Source organism: Malaclemys terrapin, chromosome 1, assembly GCF_027887155.1.
Source record: "Malaclemys terrapin pileata isolate rMalTer1 chromosome 1, rMalTer1.hap1, whole genome shotgun sequence".
Taxonomy (NCBI): domain Eukaryota; kingdom Metazoa; phylum Chordata; order Testudines; family Emydidae; genus Malaclemys; species Malaclemys terrapin.
The window spans coordinates 41,972,184-41,992,090 of NC_071505.1; the positions used below are offsets into that span (position 1 = coordinate 41,972,184).

General features: G+C 40.7%; 2 protein-coding genes across 10 annotated transcripts in view; both read right to left on the reverse strand.

Moving 5' to 3' along the window:
• Window positions 1-1,854: 1,854 nt before the first annotated feature.
• Window positions 1,855-9,285, reverse strand: LMOD2 (leiomodin 2). The gene is given in 4 exon segments (XM_054023065.1): window positions 1,855-2,288; window positions 3,183-3,498; window positions 3,500-4,542; window positions 8,888-9,285. Coding segments are annotated over 4 exon segments (1,659 nt in total). The 5' UTR covers window positions 9,161-9,285; the 3' UTR covers window positions 1,855-2,261.
• Window positions 9,286-9,855: 570 nt separating this feature from the next.
• ASB15 (ankyrin repeat and SOCS box containing 15) overlaps window positions 9,856-19,907 on the reverse strand; it is a 62,530-nt gene continuing 52,478 nt past the window's right edge. For 5 of the 9 annotated variants that reach the window (XR_008444419.1, XR_008444409.1, XR_008444420.1 and 2 more), the window contains 2 exons: window positions 19,111-19,203; window positions 14,528-17,826 (listed from right to left, as the gene is read on the reverse strand). The gene's annotated coding sequence lies outside the window, so the exon portion shown is untranslated. Of the gene's footprint in view, window positions 10,128-14,527; window positions 17,827-19,110; window positions 19,204-19,356; window positions 19,457-19,907 lie in introns of those variants that run through there. The other 4 variants (XR_008444413.1, XR_008444412.1, XR_008444410.1 and 1 more) reach the window with 4 other exon arrangements.

Sequence of the window (19,907 nt, forward strand, 5' to 3'; positions counted from 1 at the left end):
TTTCTTAACCATAGTGAAAAGCAACAGAGGGTCCTGTGGCACCTTTGAGACTAACAGAAGTATTGGGAGCATAAGCTTTCGTGGGTAAGAACCTCACTTCTTCAGGTTCTTACCCACGAAAGCTTATGCTCCCAATACTTCTGTTAGTCTCAAAGGTGCCACAGGACTCTCTGTTGCTTTTTACAGATTCAGACTAACACAGATACCCCTCTGATACTTAACCATAGTGGTTATACTGTGCTTTTGTGATGCAAAAATCACTTCACCACAAACATAGCAAAAGTTATCTGCACTGTTCACACAAGTACGAGGCATCTCTGCTCACTTTGGCTAAACAGAAATGTGTCCCTTTGCAAAATCAAACACTGACAAATAAGAGAGCACGACACTGTATGATTTCTAGAGCTGATCTAGGGCAATTTGTTCAGCAGAGTGATGTAAGCTTCGTTATGATTGCATCATCCATGACTTCTAGGAATAACATGATGCAATTCATATCATGTATAACGCAACACCATCTTCAGATTGCATCACTCATTGTTTTGCCTAAAAAGCAAGTACCGTCCAAACCCAGTCATAGATTTATTCATAGATCCAGTCAAAGATGTATTTTAGTCATTTCTGATTTAAATTGAGATCCCTTCCCTTTATAACTCACTTATCCTCCGCCATTCCCAAGTCAAGGGTCGTATATACTGACCCAATAGCATATCTTGAAAACAAGAGCCAATCAACAATTTTAAGCATAATTTTTGTTCTCAGTGACCCAGAATTAGTAAAGTTTGACTGCATTTATTTCAGAAGCATTTTGGCTGTAGAGCAGTGTTATCATAGTGTTTCTGATAGCTGAAGTGCTCAGAACTGTAACTAATATTCTAGATTGTTGACTAGACTGGGAGACTTGCCAGTGCTGCATTGAGAGGGGCTTTCCACTATGTTATCTGTGATGTGACACCTCTGTTGGTTCTTGTTGGTTCTCAACAAATCATACTGAAAATTCATACCCAACTTGTCGTTCAGCCCATATTACCTGGTGGTCTTTTTCTGCTTAATTGCTGGCCTTGCTTTCTTGGTTTTCCCATCCCACTGAATCTCTGTTTTGGATTATTCCTCCTCTCCCATCACTCCAGATGTATTAGCTTGCATTTGTATGAGATAGTTGTTTCTGGTGTATATTTCAAACATCTTTTTCTCTTTGTATTATTCTCTGTTCTCCCTGGGGTTCCCAACACCTCTTAATTCAACACCATCTGCCACTTCGCCAATCATAGCTCTGTTTGTTTTGTCACTCCTTTTCATTGTTATGTAAATGGCTAGGTCACTTCAAAGCCATTTTCATAATGGGAATAAGCCCCATTTCCTTAACCTTTTGGCATAATTTAGGTCCTATTAGCGTTATCTTTGCTGCCCTACATTGCACCTTTTCTGATATGCTTTCTTTGATATGTGGCATGGTGATCAGCACTGTGCACATCGAGTCTACATGGAGTCTGTCTAACATTTGCTTTACAACATAAGATCCCTTCTTTTTTATATATTAGATTCCCATTGATATTTTAAATAAGAATCTTGTTTGCCTTTTTTAATGGCTGCTATGCTCTGGACTACGAGTTTCAATGCATTAGTTAATCAATCTAGCTATGTCTGGCTTTTCAAAGGTGCTGAGCACCTGCAAATCCTACTGAAGTCAATGGATGCTGTGTGTGCTAAGCAATTCTGGAAAAAAAAAAAAAAAAAGACCTCTAGGCATTTATACCAACCTCTTCACCCCCGTAACTGGATGTTTAACCAATGACACATCTGTACATGAACACCTGCCCAATTTGTACTCATAGAAACCCGGGACTAAAATCATTTTGGTTGCTTAAAAACTTCAAACCACATTTATTGTAAATTCATGAAAAAAGAAAAATAACACAGATCACTAAACAATTACATCTCAATGTAAAGAACATGTCCAGTGATGTGCAATCACTCAGATATTGAAAAGAATATCTAAATAAACTGCTATTTCTCCAATAGAAATCTCATTAAATAAAAAAGATGTTTATTTCCATATTTACAGATTAAAAGGCTTATGCATTCTTAAAGCATTGGTTAATGTTTAATAGGTCTATCTCTTTAAAAAGAAAATAAAATGTTTCAATTCTAAGAGTGCCCTTTGGAAGCAGCTCACAATATAGTCTATTTACCATCGTTGAACAACTCAGTAACCTTCCTTTGACCACTGTAGAGCTTTGGTTCTTCTATATTCCATGATTTCATCGAAGTGCTTCTGGAACTTCCACCTACAAGACAGTGGGGGGGGGGGGTTCTCATTACATTTACAATACTGGCTGGAAAAGAAGCAGCAGCGTGGACTGTCCCAATATGTATATTGTGCTTAAATAATATGACAGTGATTTACATCCGTTTCTAAGGTGCCTGTCGCCATAGTACATGGATGCCATTAAACATATTTAGAAGTACATTCATTCACTCTGTGAAGAAGACTAGGGTACATTTACATTGAAGCTGGAGGTGTAATTTCTCTCTCAGGAAGACATACCCATGCTAACTTTCATTGAACTAGCACGCTAAAAATAGCAGTGTAGCTATGCCTGCAGTAGGATGGCAGGAGTGGCAGGAGTGGCTAGCCAACACAAGTACAATCCCATCTGAAACCCTAGGTACGTACTCGGGACAGCTAGCCAATCCCACTGCCCATGCAGTCATTCCCATCCCTACTTCCATAGCTTAATGCTATTTTAAGAGGTGTCAGATCGAGGTGTCTTATTTCCTTGAGCAAGAAATCAAGCCCATTTCACAACTCAATTCTGAAGAGAAGGCTTTGCTGAAAAAGACTAGTTTTGCCTGAAGGTGGCAAAATTTCACCTCTGGCTCATTGCTTGCTATACTCACTTCTACAGCAACCCTCTAGTGAGAATCCCAAGCCCGAAGAAGTCTGAACGTGGGTTCTGTCAGCACCCTGGGTTCTGTCAAAACTGAGGTCAAATTAAAATGGAAAGCGTAGTCATAAAAGCAGGTTTAAACGTAAAACTATTCCCAAATATGTACTTATGCTGATATTTCTCAAAGTGTAAGCTTGTATTAAATATCTATGCTTTAAAATTCATGATGCATGTTTTGGCTTATGCCATATTTGAGCCATAATCAGTTATTTAAATGTGGTCCTTACTTACCTGCTTTAACTGTTTTATGCTGCTTCCCCGAATTGCTTCCATAAGGCTATCATGAAGAGACATTTGTGGGGTGGAGGGTCGGGTAGAGGGTCGCGATCCTTCTTCTGATTTCTTGTCTGAGACTGATCTTAAGGAATTTTTAATTTCTTTCAATATGCTATTCTCATGCTTTTTGTTTTTTTTGCCTTTTTTCTTTTTGTGTCCATTTTGTAAGGCATTCTTGGAGCTCTCCTGTTGTTTGATGACTTCAGCTATATTCCTTGTTGGCGCCTTTTTCTCTGGAACAATGGGGGGAGGAGGAGGAGGTGGGGGGGGGAGGGGGAGGAGGAGGTGAAGGTGGAGCTGGAGGCTGGATTTTGACAGGCTGAGCTTTCTTAGGGAGTTTTGGAGAGGACCAAGGTGAGCTCTTAGGCGATGCATAAGGTGAGGACCCAGGAGTTCCTTTCTGCAAGGCTTTGGTCTTTGGATTGATTGCTCCATCACAACCAGACTCTTGCTGTTTTTGCTCCTGCATACGTTTTTGCCTTTGTTTATCCATGTTTCTTGTGAGGATACTTGTCATGCTCATTCTTGGTCCAGCAAGCTCAAAGTGGTACCCTAGCTTCACCAGCGTGGTATTGTCTTTCAACAGTTTAGCGATGTCCATTTCAACCTGACTGCCCATGATATGCCGTTGGTTGTGGAATCGTAGTTCTGTTAAAACCTTGTTATTCTGCAAAGCTCTCATGATGGCCAATATCCCTTTGCCTGTGATAAAATTTGAATCAATGTTCAGACTCGTTATATACTGATTCACTTTTAACATCCCAGCAATAGCAATTGCCGCACTATCATCAGCACGAGTATTGGCTAGATTGAACATCTTAACCACTGTGTTGTTCTTGAGGGCTTGAGCAAAATGTGTAAGCATCTGTATGGTGATGTTTTCAATGTTATTTAAGTTGACTTCACTGGTGTCAGGGTCATTGTTCCTAACTTTTTCCAAAGCATCCTCAATAACTGTTGGGTTTCCACAAGGGTGGATGGCACCCATTTTAAAGCTCATGTCTTCTGTATCTTTGCCACCATCACCATTGATGACATTTTCATTTTCCTTCTGGATGTTGCATTTCTTGCGTTTCAAGTGGTCAGAACTCCTGTCACTTTCACAAGTCACTGTCCTTTCACAAATTGCAGCATTTTCCTTTTGTTCAGAGTCATCTTCATCACTTTCTTCTTCTTCTTCTTCTTTTTCTTCTGCTTCCTCTTTTTCTTCTTCCTCCTCCTCTTCAGTGTATGCCTCCTCGGAAATTTCACTGTTAGTTCCTGTGAAATATTCTTCCTCAGTGTCTTCTGAATTGTCGTCTTCTTGCTTTGAATCCTGAACAGGAATGTAGGTGTCGGTATTAAACATGATAGCAAAGATATTAAGCTTTACTTTGATTTTCCCCAACAGCAATTATACTTAAACTATATGAAAGTAAAGGTTTAAAATAAACTGACAGAAGCATGGAAATTTAAGAGAACTGAAAAAATCTCATCTGATTTAATATTCTTTTTTTTTATTTATTTATTTTTCTCCCCTTTCTCTAGAGGCCAAATCCTTGGCATCAATTGGCTTAGTCTACTGAAGTCAAAGGAGCTATGTTGATCTACACCAGTGGAAGATCTGGCCCATGACACTGCAACACAGATATACATAAAATTACCCATTAGTTGATATATTCACAATGGAATGTCAGATGGATTTGCCCGATCTGAATTTCCATGCTTATGTGGGTTTCACTCAGACAGACTTATAGTACACCTCTACCCCAATATAATGCCGTCCTTGGGAACCAAAAAATCTTACCGTGTTATAGGTGAAAACACATTATATCGAATGTGCTCTGATCCACCACAGTGCGCAGCCCCACGCCCACCCCTCCTCTCCGGAGCCACTGCTTTACTGCGTTATATCTGAATTCGTGTTATATCGGGTTGCGTTATATCGGGGTAGAGGTGTACTATGTTTTTCAGAGTGGCCACAACCCATCAGCTACATTTTTTATGTGCAAAATGACATGCTCCTGTTTAATGACATGGAGTTTAGGTACCCAAATTATTGCATATCCCAAAACTCAGACTTTCATGCACAAATGCTATATATGCATTTAAATCAGTTAAATGGCTGCCTAATTTCACACACAAATACCATTTTCACATGAAAATTTGAACAAAAAAAAAAAAAAAAAAGGGAATTACAATAGCTGTCCACCCAAGATTCTGGATGGACAATTTTGGGTGTGCACACTTAGAGGCTGTTTGAAAATATGCTTCATAATGTTACGCTAGCATCACTTTAATACTTCAACAAGTTCAAAGTTGTGATGAGACTGACATGCCAAATTCAGATATACATACAACTGTCCCAAAGTTCAGTGGTATTCCTGGAATTTGGGCTAGTTGTAGAGTGCACAGGGCCAGCTCCATGCCTATGCACCACTAAGGTCTCATTTCAACTCCATTTTGACAGCTTAAGAGGCAATGAAGTGCTGCAAAGGCCTTGTGCTGGTCCTTGGCATACAATTGACCTTAAATCCCTCGATCGCAAGAGCTCTACTCTAATAAATCCATATAAATAATCTAATAAATCCTATAAATACATAATATTGAATTTTTAGTAAAATTCTGGGTGAAAAACAGAGGCTCTGCATGTGCTGCTTTATTAAGTTGAATATGTTAATCCTTATAAAATATCCCATAAGGATTGGGTCCATGCAACGTACTTACAGAGATGCTGGTTTTGATTTTGACCAGAGGCAAAAAAGTTACTAAAATGGAAAGGCCCCAACCATCAGTGTTTTAATACCCACATAACTGCTAATTCAGTTTAAACAAAGTGTGGTTAATGATGTGTATATATATCCCTGCAGTGTTGACACCTTGCATGCTATCTCATAGTCTCGAGCAGATTTCTGGGGCAGGACACATACAAAATAGGGTTATCATCATTATCACCCTTACAGAAGCTTGACTATGGAGGTACAAAAGGCATCAGGGTAACAAACCATGGGCCCAATCTTACAAATGCTCTGTGTGATTCACCGGAAGCAAAAAACATGTAGAATTTGCAGGATTGTGCTGATCCTAAAATGAACTCTGTGCAGGCAGGCCCCTGACCCCCGCAAAAATCCATTGACTTCAATGCCACTGCCTCAGTAGAGCTCATTACAGGGTCAGGACCTATATCTATAATTTCAGTGCATATAAAGATAAATTTAAAAGTTGAGAATATGGCTGCTGCACAGAACATCCCCTTTAATTCCTACGCATGTATCTATCTAGACATTTATAGCACACTCTTCAGCATGGTCTCTGAGCGCCTATTCATGACTTTGTAATGTACTAATTGTGACTGATTGGTAATATTCTACAGTGACTTTAGAAGATTAGTGTGGAAAAAAAACCCTGCCAGAATTGTGTTTGAAGTGGGGGGGAGATTCGATTCTCTTTCGTATTATATCCATCCTTCAATTTCATAACCAGCTGTAAGCATTAGCAGTAAGTTTAAAATTGCTACTTCTCTCTTTTTAAATTCTTCAGTGGCTTGCTCTCTGTCATCTTGATCAGAGTATATCCCAATGCACACTTGCTACACACACCTAGGGCGAAATCCTCACCTCACTGAAATCAATGAGAGTTTTGTTGTTGCCTTCAGTATGAGGAAGATTTCACCCGCAGATCCCGCTTTATAGACATCAGATGGCAGGGTGTTGACGTTTATGGATACATTTTGTAGCTCTCTCAGCTCCAGAGCAAAGAGTGTGGGTTTAACTGACACATTACATCAGGCTCATACCAAATGCTAACCCAACATTGCCATTTGGGATGAAAGTTGCTGCCAAGTCAGAAATCCTGCCTTATGGACAGGACACCACAACTAGGACTTCTCTGGTCATTTCTTATTCCTGCCTGGATGTAAATTAAAGATTCAGTTGAAAAAAGGAAGTGGCTAACTCTGCTGTCCTGTCCAGATGTCCATATCTCAGCAAAATAGGTTCTGAGGTCTAAGGCTATGTGAGCTAGTGCTTAGTGTATAATGGTGGTTGTATTTCCCTACACAGACATTACAACCAGTATAACAGACACTATATGTAATCAAATCCTGTGCCCAGTGATTCTTCCCTGATTGTAAGATAACAGTATATTCATTATGCAAAGATGGTCCAACTCATCCCTGGTGTAAACACTTTGTAGTCTGTAGATCCAGAGTGTTAGCATTTTTAACAGTAACTGACTTATGTGTCCAATTCTGCCACCCTTAGGGCATGTATCCTTGCAAAAAAAGAGGCTTAACTCTGGTCAGCTAACTCTCACTAGCTAACTCAGGTTAAAATAGCAGTGAAGACACACAGTGACTTGGCTTTTAACTCAGGTTAGCAGCTTGAGTTCAAATCCATGCTACCCTATAGGCTTTAACTTGAGCTGCTCACCCAAATTAAAAGCCAAGTTGCTGTATCTTCAATTCTACTTTAACCCAAGTTAGTTAGCACGGATTAGCTAACCTGCGTTAAGAACACACCTTTTTTTTTTTTTTTTTTTTTTGCAGTGTAGACATACCCTTAATCCTGAAATCAATGAGACTACTTGCCGAACAGCATACCACTCCCTGTGAGCAAGCGTGGCAGAGTCAGGTCCTTAATCACCCGAGCTCAGTATGGAACTTTAGCTGCAAAATCATTGGCATTCACACAGCTAAAACTACATGCTGTGCTTTGAAAGTTATAGTGCATGTGTTAAAAAAAAAAAAAGTTGCCTTTTATAGTGCTTAATCCTGAGAGCAGTTTCTGCAAAGTGCTGGGTGGCCTCAACACACACTGAAGTCAATGAAAATTGAGGGTGCTGAGTATCTCACAGAATCAAGCCCTTAATTATTATTACTGAGTTATCCTGCTCTCGGCAACCAGCATCTATTGTTACTATTTATATAAAGCTCCCTGGGACAGATTGCATGATGAGTACTCTATTAATATGTTGATTGACTGAATACCAACTCCAGGCCTCTATGCTTATAAATTCCTCCAGCTGTGTTCTGATAAGACAGCACACAGTGTGCCATTGAAATCATCAGATATTGGGCCAGATTCTCAGCTGGTGTAAATCAGCATAGGTCCATTGACTGCAATGGAGCTATGCTGAGTTACATCACACAAAAATCTGACCAGTGGGTTCTGCTGCACTTTTTTGCCCAACCTCTCCTCTGCTAAAAATTCAGAATTCTCTTCCTGTTGATCATTCTTTCAGTCTATTGCTCCTCAAAAAACAATACTGATTATTTATTGACTTCATAAGAGGAAAAAGCAGTCTACTAGCATCCCTCCCCCCTTCCCCCCCAAAAAAGGTACCTTACCTAACAATTTATGTGGTTGGCTAGAAGCACACACTAATTTGTGCCTAATTTTGTAAAATCACTTTAACCATTGCTATATTATGACTTATTTTAACCACTAATGCCAATTCCTCTTACAGGATTTTTTTCCCCAAAAGAGCTTTTACGACACTGCAAGACCAAAAACAAAAATCCCCTTTGCCAATTTATAGCACTCTAGCAAAAGATTGTCATTAGGACTTTTCTTTAAAATGTTGTAGTGGATCAGAAGAAAATAACAATGGTAAGTGATGGAAAGTCATTGAAGAGTGAGCCTGAATATTTCCAGGGCACAGTGAATGCTCTGAAATCCTACCTTTTCACATGACCCCAACCTTTCTTCTTCTAGGAGTTTTCTGGTCTCTTTTTCCCAATAGGCCATCAACGCTTCCCTGCTGAAAGTTCCTGTAGGAGTTTTCTCTGTTAGATTCTTTTGTCTTTGCCCCACTGGAAGGTTGCGGTCGGGCTCAATATCTTCTAGCTCCCTCTCCAGCTCCTTTAGCTCCTCGTCAGTCAGAGAAGCAAGGAGTTCATCTTCATCAATGGATTCATATTTACTAAGCTCTCTTCTGTAGCCAAAGGTAGACATGGTCCCGTTTGGTCAGGCCGATAGAAAGTTGAAATAATTAGGCATTCAAGAAAGCTGAATCAAGTAGGCTGTATCTCGTTTGGTCGGCAACTGTTTCCCTGACTAGCTGAGGCACCCTTTTAAGAGTCGTCATGGGAGTTACTACAATGCATGAAGGGATGAAAGCATGCTCTGTTTTAAGCATCAGACGTCAGCTAGACATTTGGACAGATAGATTGTCACATCACTAGTGTTTGCAGGTCCCTTAAACAGGGGGATTATTGATACACTGACCATTACCATATTTAGTGTAGCCTGAGAGCAGGAGAGTGTATTAGCCCATGTACTTAGCAGGGAAGAGGGGAATGGCAGGAAATAAAACAACATGCATAATTACACTGACTTTGTTCTCAAGCAACAATGGAAAGGGAACAATGAAAATGCACTTTAATTCTGAGTTGCTAGTGGGGGTGGGGAATAAAACAACTGCACAGCTGTTAAGGGAAGTTCCACTCATTTTCATGGTTATTTGGGGGACCTATAATGTTATCAGGCCAAAGCTTTGTGAAGACTTTGTAATCAGCAGTAATGTAATGTGAAGCCAAGCAGGTCAGCATTCCAGAGTTTACGGAAAGCACCACTCCGGATGTCGTACATAGCTCCTAACTGACCATACCACTGGGCTATTTATTTTTATTTCAATTTTGAAAAATGATCAGAGGGAGAATTAGAATGACAAGTTTATTTGAAGTCAATATGATTTATTTAAAATTAAGGATTACAATGTGCCACTCATGTTAATTGGATTTCACAAGGCCTTAGTGTGGAACTGGGCCCTAGAGTCCACAATATAACACTATCACAGCTTTAACTTTGGCAGAACCAAGCAGGTATGAATCTATAATGGCTATTTTGCAACTGGTTGCATCTCCTTCTCTTCCAGGGGTAAGTGCTCCTTAACTCCTGTTATGCGTTCCTTTTCTTAATCCTAGGGAGATGGGACAATATCATAGCCATAAATTAATGCAAAAAATTATGTCAATGTGATATTAGTTTTGCACACTTTGGCACCCAACAGTAAGAAAATAGAGTGAAAGCTGAACATTCGACCTTCCCTCTGCCCCTTCATATGTAGGCACTGTAAAACGGGCTTTAAATACACAATCATATGGTATTGTTCAAATAATACATGATATATCACTTTTTTCTATTAAAAGTGAAAGATACTGAATGCCTAAACCAGAGCCGCCGTTCTCAGACATTTAGCCCAGCACTGTGTGGTCTTCTTCAAGCCTGTGCCCTTGTCCATAATCAGGAGAAAGGTGGTTTTAGCAGAATAAGTCAGGAACAAGTCAATAAAAATACACAGTGTCTCCATATACACACTCATACCAAGTCCTTTTTATCTCATAGAGTTTTAAGAGTATATTCAGTGCAAGTGGAAGAGGAGGAGGTTTGGGACCACTGGTTTTGTTCAGTACCATCACTGTTTGTTTGGTTCTTTTTAGCATGATGTCTAAGACTAAATCTGTGATGTTCATCAGGATATTCTACATCTATTTGCGGATTGATTCTTCAGTGGCACTGGGCAGAGGAGATGTAGCCGCATGCTGTTCATATACAGATTTGGTTAACAAAACCTAATGTTCCTCTTATGATTTTAATTTTTTTATTTATTTCACTTGTTTTCATCTGAATTTTCATACAGTTTAGTATCCTACAGAGGTGGGATCAAAGCTGGGGAATACAAAATTAATCAATGCATAAGGTATTCATGTAAAAGTTTGAAGTACTTAGCAAAGCCAGGTGACTAAAGTAATGCACTTGGATTGCCATGTAATCAAATGACATATGTGTAGGGCCCTACCAAATTCATGGTCCATTTTGGTCAATTTCACGGTCAGAGGATTTTAATAATTGTTTTTCATGGCCGCAAATTTGGTAGGACCCTACATAAGTGTGTTCAGATTGCTTATGCTGGCTAAATTTTACCATAACCTGAAAACAATGTGCCACTCATGTTTGTTGTCTGTTATAGAACTAGGTGCCATCATTGCAGCTTGAGCTACTGTGAAGAAAACAAAACTTGTGTCAAATGTGTCCAGATGATACTTTGGCACAATGGTAGTTGTGCACATTTTTCTTTTGTTAAGATGACAAACTGCAATTAGCATATATTACACCCAGCCCAAACCTTTGAAATATATGAAAAAATGAAAAAAATAATATGTATTGTTTATTCTTTTAACTTTTGTGTTCAGGAGTTATGGCTTTGATGATAGAATGGATGAAATGCAATTTCTGCTCAATATATCTGTCAGAATTCTCAGTTTATTCCTTCAGTATATTAAGATGGTAACCTACTTGCTACCATTTGAGTTTGTGAAATAGCAGCACAACGCAATCTATATATAATGCCCAGAATTTTTAGAACAAACATTCTGGGTACAGCTGGGCAAAAAATTTCTGATGGACAAATTTTCTGTCGGAAAATATTGATCTGACTAAATTGAAACACTGGGGATGTATTGGGAATGTATTGATTTTGTCAAAAAATTTCAACAGGAAATTATCAACTTTTTATATTATTGTTTCAATTATAATTATATTTATTATATTATTAAAATGATAAAGTCAAAACAAAATGTTTTGATAAGGTTCAAACAAAATATTTTTGGAGCATTTTATTTCACAGAAAATTGCAAAATCTTGGAATATCCTGTGGGATGAAAATTCCAGGTTTTGACCAGCTCTTATTTGGGGGTAGATTCTGTGTTTGGTCTCTTGAAAGGTGCAGAACAGAAGGCCCAGGCCAAGAGGCGCAGACCCCCAAAGTGTCTTTAAGAATCTCCTTTCACTTATGGCGGCCTCCCCATAGTTCTTTATGGGTTAAGTGCTACAGCGATTCCCCCTCATACCTGTAACACACTGTCCTGACTCTGGAATGGCCCCTGTACCGGGGGCTGTGAGGATGATTACCACAGTAGCATACATTGGTCTTATGCAGCTGCTGTAGTGGAGGAATTCTACTCTGGCCAGTTATAGACCCAATATACTGTGGGAGTGGCATAATGGGGCCACAGTGGTGACCAGAGTCTGGCTAACTATATAGTTTATTATTTTGTATTGTGATAGCTCCTTCAGAGTCTATTAATCAGCATTGGGTCCCCACTGTTCTAGGCAGTATACAAACACATAGTAAGAGACAGTCCCTGCCCTGAAGAGTTTGCAATCTAATTGACAAGACAGAAAGACACACCAAGATTCAAATAAAATAGGAACTGTCAACACTACAAAACCTGAATGGAAATATTTCTCACAACTCACTCCTCTCCTCCCCCCCCAAAATCTATGTAATGGACACACACACACACATTAATTTACATACAGTATGTAAAAATGACTGGTAAGGATATAAAAATGCCTCTGAGTCCTGTACAATTGGACTAGTGACAACTAAGGCCTCTGACTACAAGTTGAGGGATAAGGGAAAAGCCCCAATAAACTTTTTAAAACTCTCTAGAACATTTGTGAAACAGATTTTCTACTACATACATGGTATATTACACACCAAAAACTACCTTATACAGAACATTATTAAGGTTGCAAAGTCAAGCACTCAGAAGCCTATGCAACCTTAATTTGCCCCCTGGTGGGTATACATTATGATACAGGCTGTAATTACATAATCACATGCTATATTTCCCACAGGACCCCGCCTTGTTCATTGCACTGGACGAATAGTGCTCTACACTGCAGCTGGGAGTGAGCCTCCCAGATGGGTAGACAGACCCATACAAAGCACAGCTCCCATTGATTTCAACTGCAGCTGTGAGTGCTCAGCACTTCTGCAAATCAGCCACCTGAGTCTGAAGTCAGGCACCAGAAAATGAGGAGCACACAATTAATGTGAAAAGTTTGGTTGAAGTGACCCAACTAGCGTCCCATAGGAACTCTGTGGAAGAGGCAGGGATGGAATCCAGTTCTCCAGGGCAGCATTCAGCTGACTGAATTTTGAGAACATCATCTCTCTTCTTACAATCCCCTGCCTCATTCAAATAAAAACATAAGAACGGCCATACTGGGTCAGACCAATGGTCCATCTGGCTCAATATCCTGTCTCTGACAGTGGCTAGTGCCAGATGCTTCTGGCAGTCAGAGGTTTAAGGACAGTGAGCGCATGGGGTTGCATCCCTGACCATCTTGGCTAATAACCATTGATGGTTATTGATGGTTAACGATTAATAACCTATCCTCCATGAACTTATGTAATTCTCTTTTGAACCCATTTTTGGCCTTCATGGCATCCCATGGCAATGAGTTCCACGGGTTGACTATACATTGAGTGAAGAAGTACTTCCTTTGTTTTAAACTTGCTGCCTATTAATTTCATCAGGTGTCCCCTGGTTTGTGTGTTATCTGAAGGGGGTAAATAAGATCTCTCTATTCACTTTATCCACACCATTCATGATTTTATAGGCCTCTATCAGCTCCCCACTTAGTCAGCTCTTTTCTAAGTTGATCGGCCCCAGTCTTTTTAATCTCTCCTCATATAGAAACTGTGCCATACTCCTACTCATTTTCTTTGCCCTTCTCTGCACCTTTTCCAATTCTAATATACCTTTTTTTGAGATGGGGCGACTAGAGCTACACTCACTATTCAAGGCATGGGCATGCCATGGATTATATCATGCCATTATATTTTCTGTTTTATTTTATATCCCTTTCCTAATAGTGCCTAACATTCTGTCTGCTGCTGCACATTGAGCAGATGTTTTCAGAGAACAATCCATGATGACTCTCTTTTTTGAGTGGTAACAGCTAATTTATACTCCATTAGTTTATATGTTTAGTTGTGACTACTTTTTCCAATGTGTATGACTTTGCACTTATCAACATTGAATTTCATCTGCCATTTTGTCACCCAGTTTAGTGAGATTCCTTTGTGACTCTTTGCACCTTCACATCCTCATTAACAAGCCTGCTACATCCCCAAAGCAAGTCTATCCTGTACACCAGGGCTCGGCAACCGTTCAGAAGTGGTGTGCCGAGTCTTCATTTATTCACTCTAATTTAAGGTTTTGCATGCCAGTAATACATTTTAATGTTTTTAGAAGGTCTCTTTCTATAAGTCTATAATATATACCTAAACTATTGTTGTATGTAAAGTAAACAAGGTTTTAAAAATGTTTAAGAAGCTTTATTTAAAATTAAATTAAAATGCAGATCTTATCAGTTTAGTGCAGTGGTTCTTAACCAGGGGTGCACGCACCCCTTGGGGGTGCGAGATGCCTTTTCTGGGGAGTGCGAGAGACACGAGATTTTTTTAGAAAGTAAATCATCGAAAACACAAATTAGGCACAGGCACATAAGTACAACTACTTTGTTTAATCAAACCTATGTATTTATTAACATTATACATGTTTTAACGATTACTGTAATATACAAAGTTTTTAAGTTTTCAAGTTAAAACTAGTTGTAGTGTAATTTTTTATAAGGGCTGCAGAGTGCTGAGCTGGCTGCCAGTACCCCAGGCCAGCAGGAGGGCTGAGCAAGGCCGGCGGCCTGGACCCCAGCTGGCAGGGGGCCGGGCGGCTGGAACCCCAGACCAGCAGCGAGGTGAGTGGGTGCTGGAGGCTGGTATCCCAGGCTGGCAGCAGGCTGAGTGGGGCCGATGGCCGGGTCCCCGGCTGGCAAGGGGCCGGCGGCCGGAACCCCTGACCGGCAGCGGACTGAGCTGCCAGCCGGGGGTTCCATTCACTCAGGCCGGCAGCGGGCTGAGCGGGGCTGGCGGCCAGAACTCCAGACCATCAGCCAGAACTACAGCCCTCCATACCTCCCAATGGTCTTGCTCTTGTGTCCTCTCAATTTGGATCAGAAGCTTCTTGCTCCTCCAAGCTGCTAGGCCCAAAACGGGGAGTATTGAGAGTACAGGAGAGATAGGGGCCCTGATCTCATTTCAGGTACCCAAATCCAGTCCCAACACCATCTACAGCAGCCCAGAGCTGCAGGGAAAGTCCTGCTCACCCTCAGACTGAAGCATGTTTGGTGTGGATAGAATCTTCAGGGAATTTAGCTTCTAAAATCTGAAAAGTCTCCACTAAGCATACGCAAACTGCAATTGTTCAAACTTGGCAAGGTTTGGGCATAGTTCTAAGGGGATGGCAAAAGTCACATTCCTGACTCAAAGCCCGCTGCCAAGATTATGTTTAGGACATAGGTGATGGTGCCTAATGGTCAGAGCCATGAAGGTGGCCAGGCCTGGAGGTTAGCACCAAGCCAAGCTGGAATCAAGAATCAGGGCACCGGGGAACAGCTGAGAGAACAGCTGGGCAGGGGCAGGCACAGGTATGGAACATGTTGAGCGGCCAGCAAGTTCTGGGTACTGCTGGGTCAAGTAGGAGCTTAGCTCTGCACCGCCACCGATCAGACGGTGCAGTCAATCAGGCAGCCCCTGCCAGATTCAGCTATGCGTATTATGTTGCTAGGAGACTGACCCTGCTGCAACTGGCTCCCTGATACTGCTCCCACTCCTGCCAAATTTCAAGTCCTTGCTCTGAATCATGAGAAGCGGGAGGGTCAAAGAAAAAAAATGGCCGATTTTTTTAATACAGGTACAATAATGTATTTTTCCCTAGGCTCATTCTTGGAAATGTCTGTTTTGGCAGAAATTTTCCCCAGAACAAGCCAGCCTGAGGCAGACACCCAGCACGGCAAATTTTAGCCCAATCAATTATAGTTTGGCAAAGTTATAAGCAACTGAAAACAGGCTCTTCGAATGGGAAGTGTCAGGCAACCTTAATAGTATGTGGTGTCGCCAGCCCTTCCAATAATAAAGAACCAGAAATGGTGGTGTTTGATTTTAAAGGTTTTATTGGTAGTTATTTAGGATGAGGCATATCACTCAATCTGGTTTCAGTGATATACCCATCTAAAACTCATACCGATAAAACCTTGCAAAGTTGCAAAAGCCATGCACAGAGGGAATGCACATCTTTCCTTGGTTTACAAGCAGTAGAATAGTCAAGGCTAAACTGAGGTTGCCCACTTCTCACTGGGCAAATACAAGCATTTAGTTTAGATTAATTTACCCACTTCTTTTTTTAACCACTGCTTACAAGCCACTAGAATCCCTTGTACAGCCACTGACTAACTTGCACGTTTGTTTCATGCAGGACGAAGGATGCAGAGTAAAGTTAGGAATTACAACCATTTTTATAAGTTCAGGATTAGTTCCCACATTTGAAGATACTTTGCATACAAGTTTCTTTTCATGTGTGTGTTTTTCTGTAGTGTCTTTCCACACCATCTTTAGCCAATGGTAGTAGTAGATATATGGGCCTTAAGCCCCTCATTGGCAGCTAATATTTAGGGCAGACTTTAATCTTTTTTCTCTCTTATGAACTGTTTCCCAAGTTTTTGGAAGAGGGGGTCCTTCCAGACACTCTCCCCCTCCATTTCATTTCCACCAATTAAACTGTTTCAAGTAACAGTTTGAAATTTTGTCAGGTTTCTAACAAGTTGCCAAAGTTTAATCATTTTGACCCAATAGTTTGAAAGCTCATGTGCAATGCCCAAAGGGTGAAATTCACGCCTGCGCAGGGGCGTATACACCACAAGGTCCCACTTTGGTCAGTGGAAAAATAGTGCACAAATAATCAAACTATTGACCAACCTGTTCTCAAAGTATGTGCAATGGCCTGTTGTCGAGATGGCATTTAGTTCCATCACAGAGCACAAGGGAAGTCTGCCAGACATATTTTAGATTGTAACGGAAACAATTGAATTGGAATCCCATGCTTCAGGAGCACTGTTCAATTACAGTGCATGTTTAAAACAATATACATTTATGCAAATAAAAAGGACATCTGGCTCTCCCCTTTATCTCTCTCCCTCTGGGTTGTTTTTCCTCTTTCTCTACCCTTTGTTTCTCTTCTTTCCCTCTGTTTCTTCATCTAGGCCCTTACTCTCTCCTCCACTTGCCATCCTCCATTCTGTTCTCCCCCTATAATTTCCTTTCTCTCTGTTCCCCTCTCCCTACTGCATGCCCCGTGTGCATTCCTCCTCCCACACTGGATGGCCCCTGCACTCTCCCCCCTTCCCCACTGCATGTCCTCTGCGCTCTTTTCTCCATCTTTACAAAGATGCTACTCCTCCAGTTCCAGTGTGAATGCATAGTCCAATCTGACTGATCCACTGATAGTAAGTATTCTAGGTGTGTGTAGGTAGCAGTATATTTGCTTTCGCTGTGAGTAGTCACATACCATTGCATTCAGAAGTGCCTAAATCTTCTCAAAGTAGTTCAGCCTAAATCTGCACTTCAGAGGCCTTTCTTTAAAGAGAAAAGATCAAAAAGAAGAGAGAAAAAGTCAGTCCTGTGTGATATCTAAACATGGCTGTAAGACAGAGTGATGGGACAAGCTGTCTCTGCTTTACCCTAGAGACAAACACAACTCTTGAAAACTGTGCACACTGAACTGTCCTTGGAAGCTATGTGTCATCACCTACATTTAACAGTGGTATCAGCAAAGCAAGCTCGATAAAGCATGTGTTGAAGGCATGTGAAGGAATAACTTTTCAGCTGCTTTTCTCTATGCCAGATGATTCCATTGTTGAGATCATCTGTCCTGGTGATTTTGTAAACAAGGAGTCACATGGGAGAGAAGGCTCCTTCCCTTCCATCCATGCTGAGGAAAGACAAAGAGATGAGAGTTTAGAGATCGGCCTGAGCCAAAATCTTCCTTCCCTTGAAAACTAGAATTAGAATCTGGATTTCACAACTGATCTCCATCTCTATGATAGTCTGAACCAAAACCTCTGACCTGAATACCCGGACTTGAAAGGGCACATTCCAGATCTAAAACCATTAGTGAAGTTTAGTACTGATAAATATGAAATGCAGAATACCCACAAACTCTAACCCTAGCCATCACCCTAATCTTAACCATTAACTCTAACCACCTCTGTTACCCTGACAATAATCTTAATAGCAAATGCTGTTTGAGCCCTAAGCCCTGCTTTTGCCTTAACTCTAAAGATGACCATATTACCTTAAGGTTACCTATAACTGCAAATCTAATTGTAGCCAAAACTCTAAACAAAGCTCAAGCCTAGCCTAAATATAAGCCCTAACACCAATCAAATTCTGGTGTTTATTCCTTAAATGAAATAGGATGCGATGGAGTGCCTACCCTACACTTACATGAAAAGGGTTAATGGGAAATAGAGAGCTCTATTAAAGTACCTGGCTGCACCTGGAGGGTGGGCCAGCAACTACTGATGAATCCCGGGGAGGGGAGGAGCTGGGAGCTAGAATAAAGAGAGGAAGTGTGTAGTTGTAGCGGGGGGAGGCCAGCCAGCTGGATGGTTGGGATTGATTGGGCTGCCTCTCTTGGCAAGATGAAGAACTCATGAGTGGTAGAAAGATGAGTCAGTTCTTTGGGGGAGCTAGCAAAAAGAGTGTGAGAATCTGTCTTGGCTGGGAAGAGCACTCATAGAATCATAGAATATCAGGGTTGGAAGGGACCTCAAGAGGTCATCTAGTCACTGGGAGGAAAAGTTTGTTTGGAAAAGGCAGAGGGGATTATGGGATGTTTGGAGTGATCCAAGAACCAGCCCACCTTGATTCGGAGAAGCAAAGCTCATTGCCTGATGCCCTCTCGTTTCAACTTCCAGTGACCCAGATACTGATGGTCTGTTTTATTACACAGCAAACCTTGAGTCACAGCAGACTTTCAATATTGTCTGTTGATGAAACAGGCACTGTGCTAATAAAATAAATCACCCCTTGTACTTCTTCTTCGCCTCGCTGAATAAATATAAAATAGAGAATCCAATATAGGCAAACAAAAGTTAAGTGTACATAGGTTTCTTCTCCACTCTCCTTTTCTCCCCATACAGTTAACACCTCCTTATCACTCTGTGTTAGTAAAATAAGAATCATGTCCTATAATGAGAGATGAGCCTGTTACCTTTGATAGCACAAACTATTTCCATCTGGCTTCTGCTCAAAGCAAATACTTCTCCACATCTCTGCTGACCATACACTTCCTCAATATCAGTTACTACAGTGCAAAAGAAAGATAAAATAGCGTATATGATTATGATGATGATCTTATTTTCATATAGCTCCTTTTATCCCTCAGGAGGGTTCTCAACATGCCTTACAGGCATTACCAGCAGCTTTATAAACTATATATAGAAACCACTTCACTCACTGCTGAAGTACAGACACGCTTAGGGTGAAACACAGCAGCTGTTTTGAAGCGGCACAGCTATAGTTTAGGACATGAAGAGGAGAATACAGACTGTGTCCCACTGAAAATGCAAGAGGCAATATTTTAGGTAAACAGAACATAATTATTAAAAGCGTAATGCAAAGAGAACACTATAATTAACTTCTTCTTTCCTAATAAGTGCCATGGGACTAAGGCAAGCGTAACATACTCCTCTGGACGTTTGGCAAAAATCTGATCATCTGCATGTTCAATTGAGAGCTGGTATTTATTAAATTATTATGTAATTACAAAACAAAAAAAAGGTCTGGGCTCAATCCGGTACTGAGTTCCTCAGAGGTGGGAAAGCTACAAAAAAGCTACTGTTCCCTGACCCTGGGGACAGCTGGAGGCCTAACAGTCCATAGTTTGCATTTCAAACCAAAAAGGTGCTCTATTTTCTATATCAATAGCAGCACTACATCTGTATTATTTATTTGATACACCTCTTGTTTCCTTTGCTCATCTAGTTCCCAAGTGATTAAAAAGCTGTG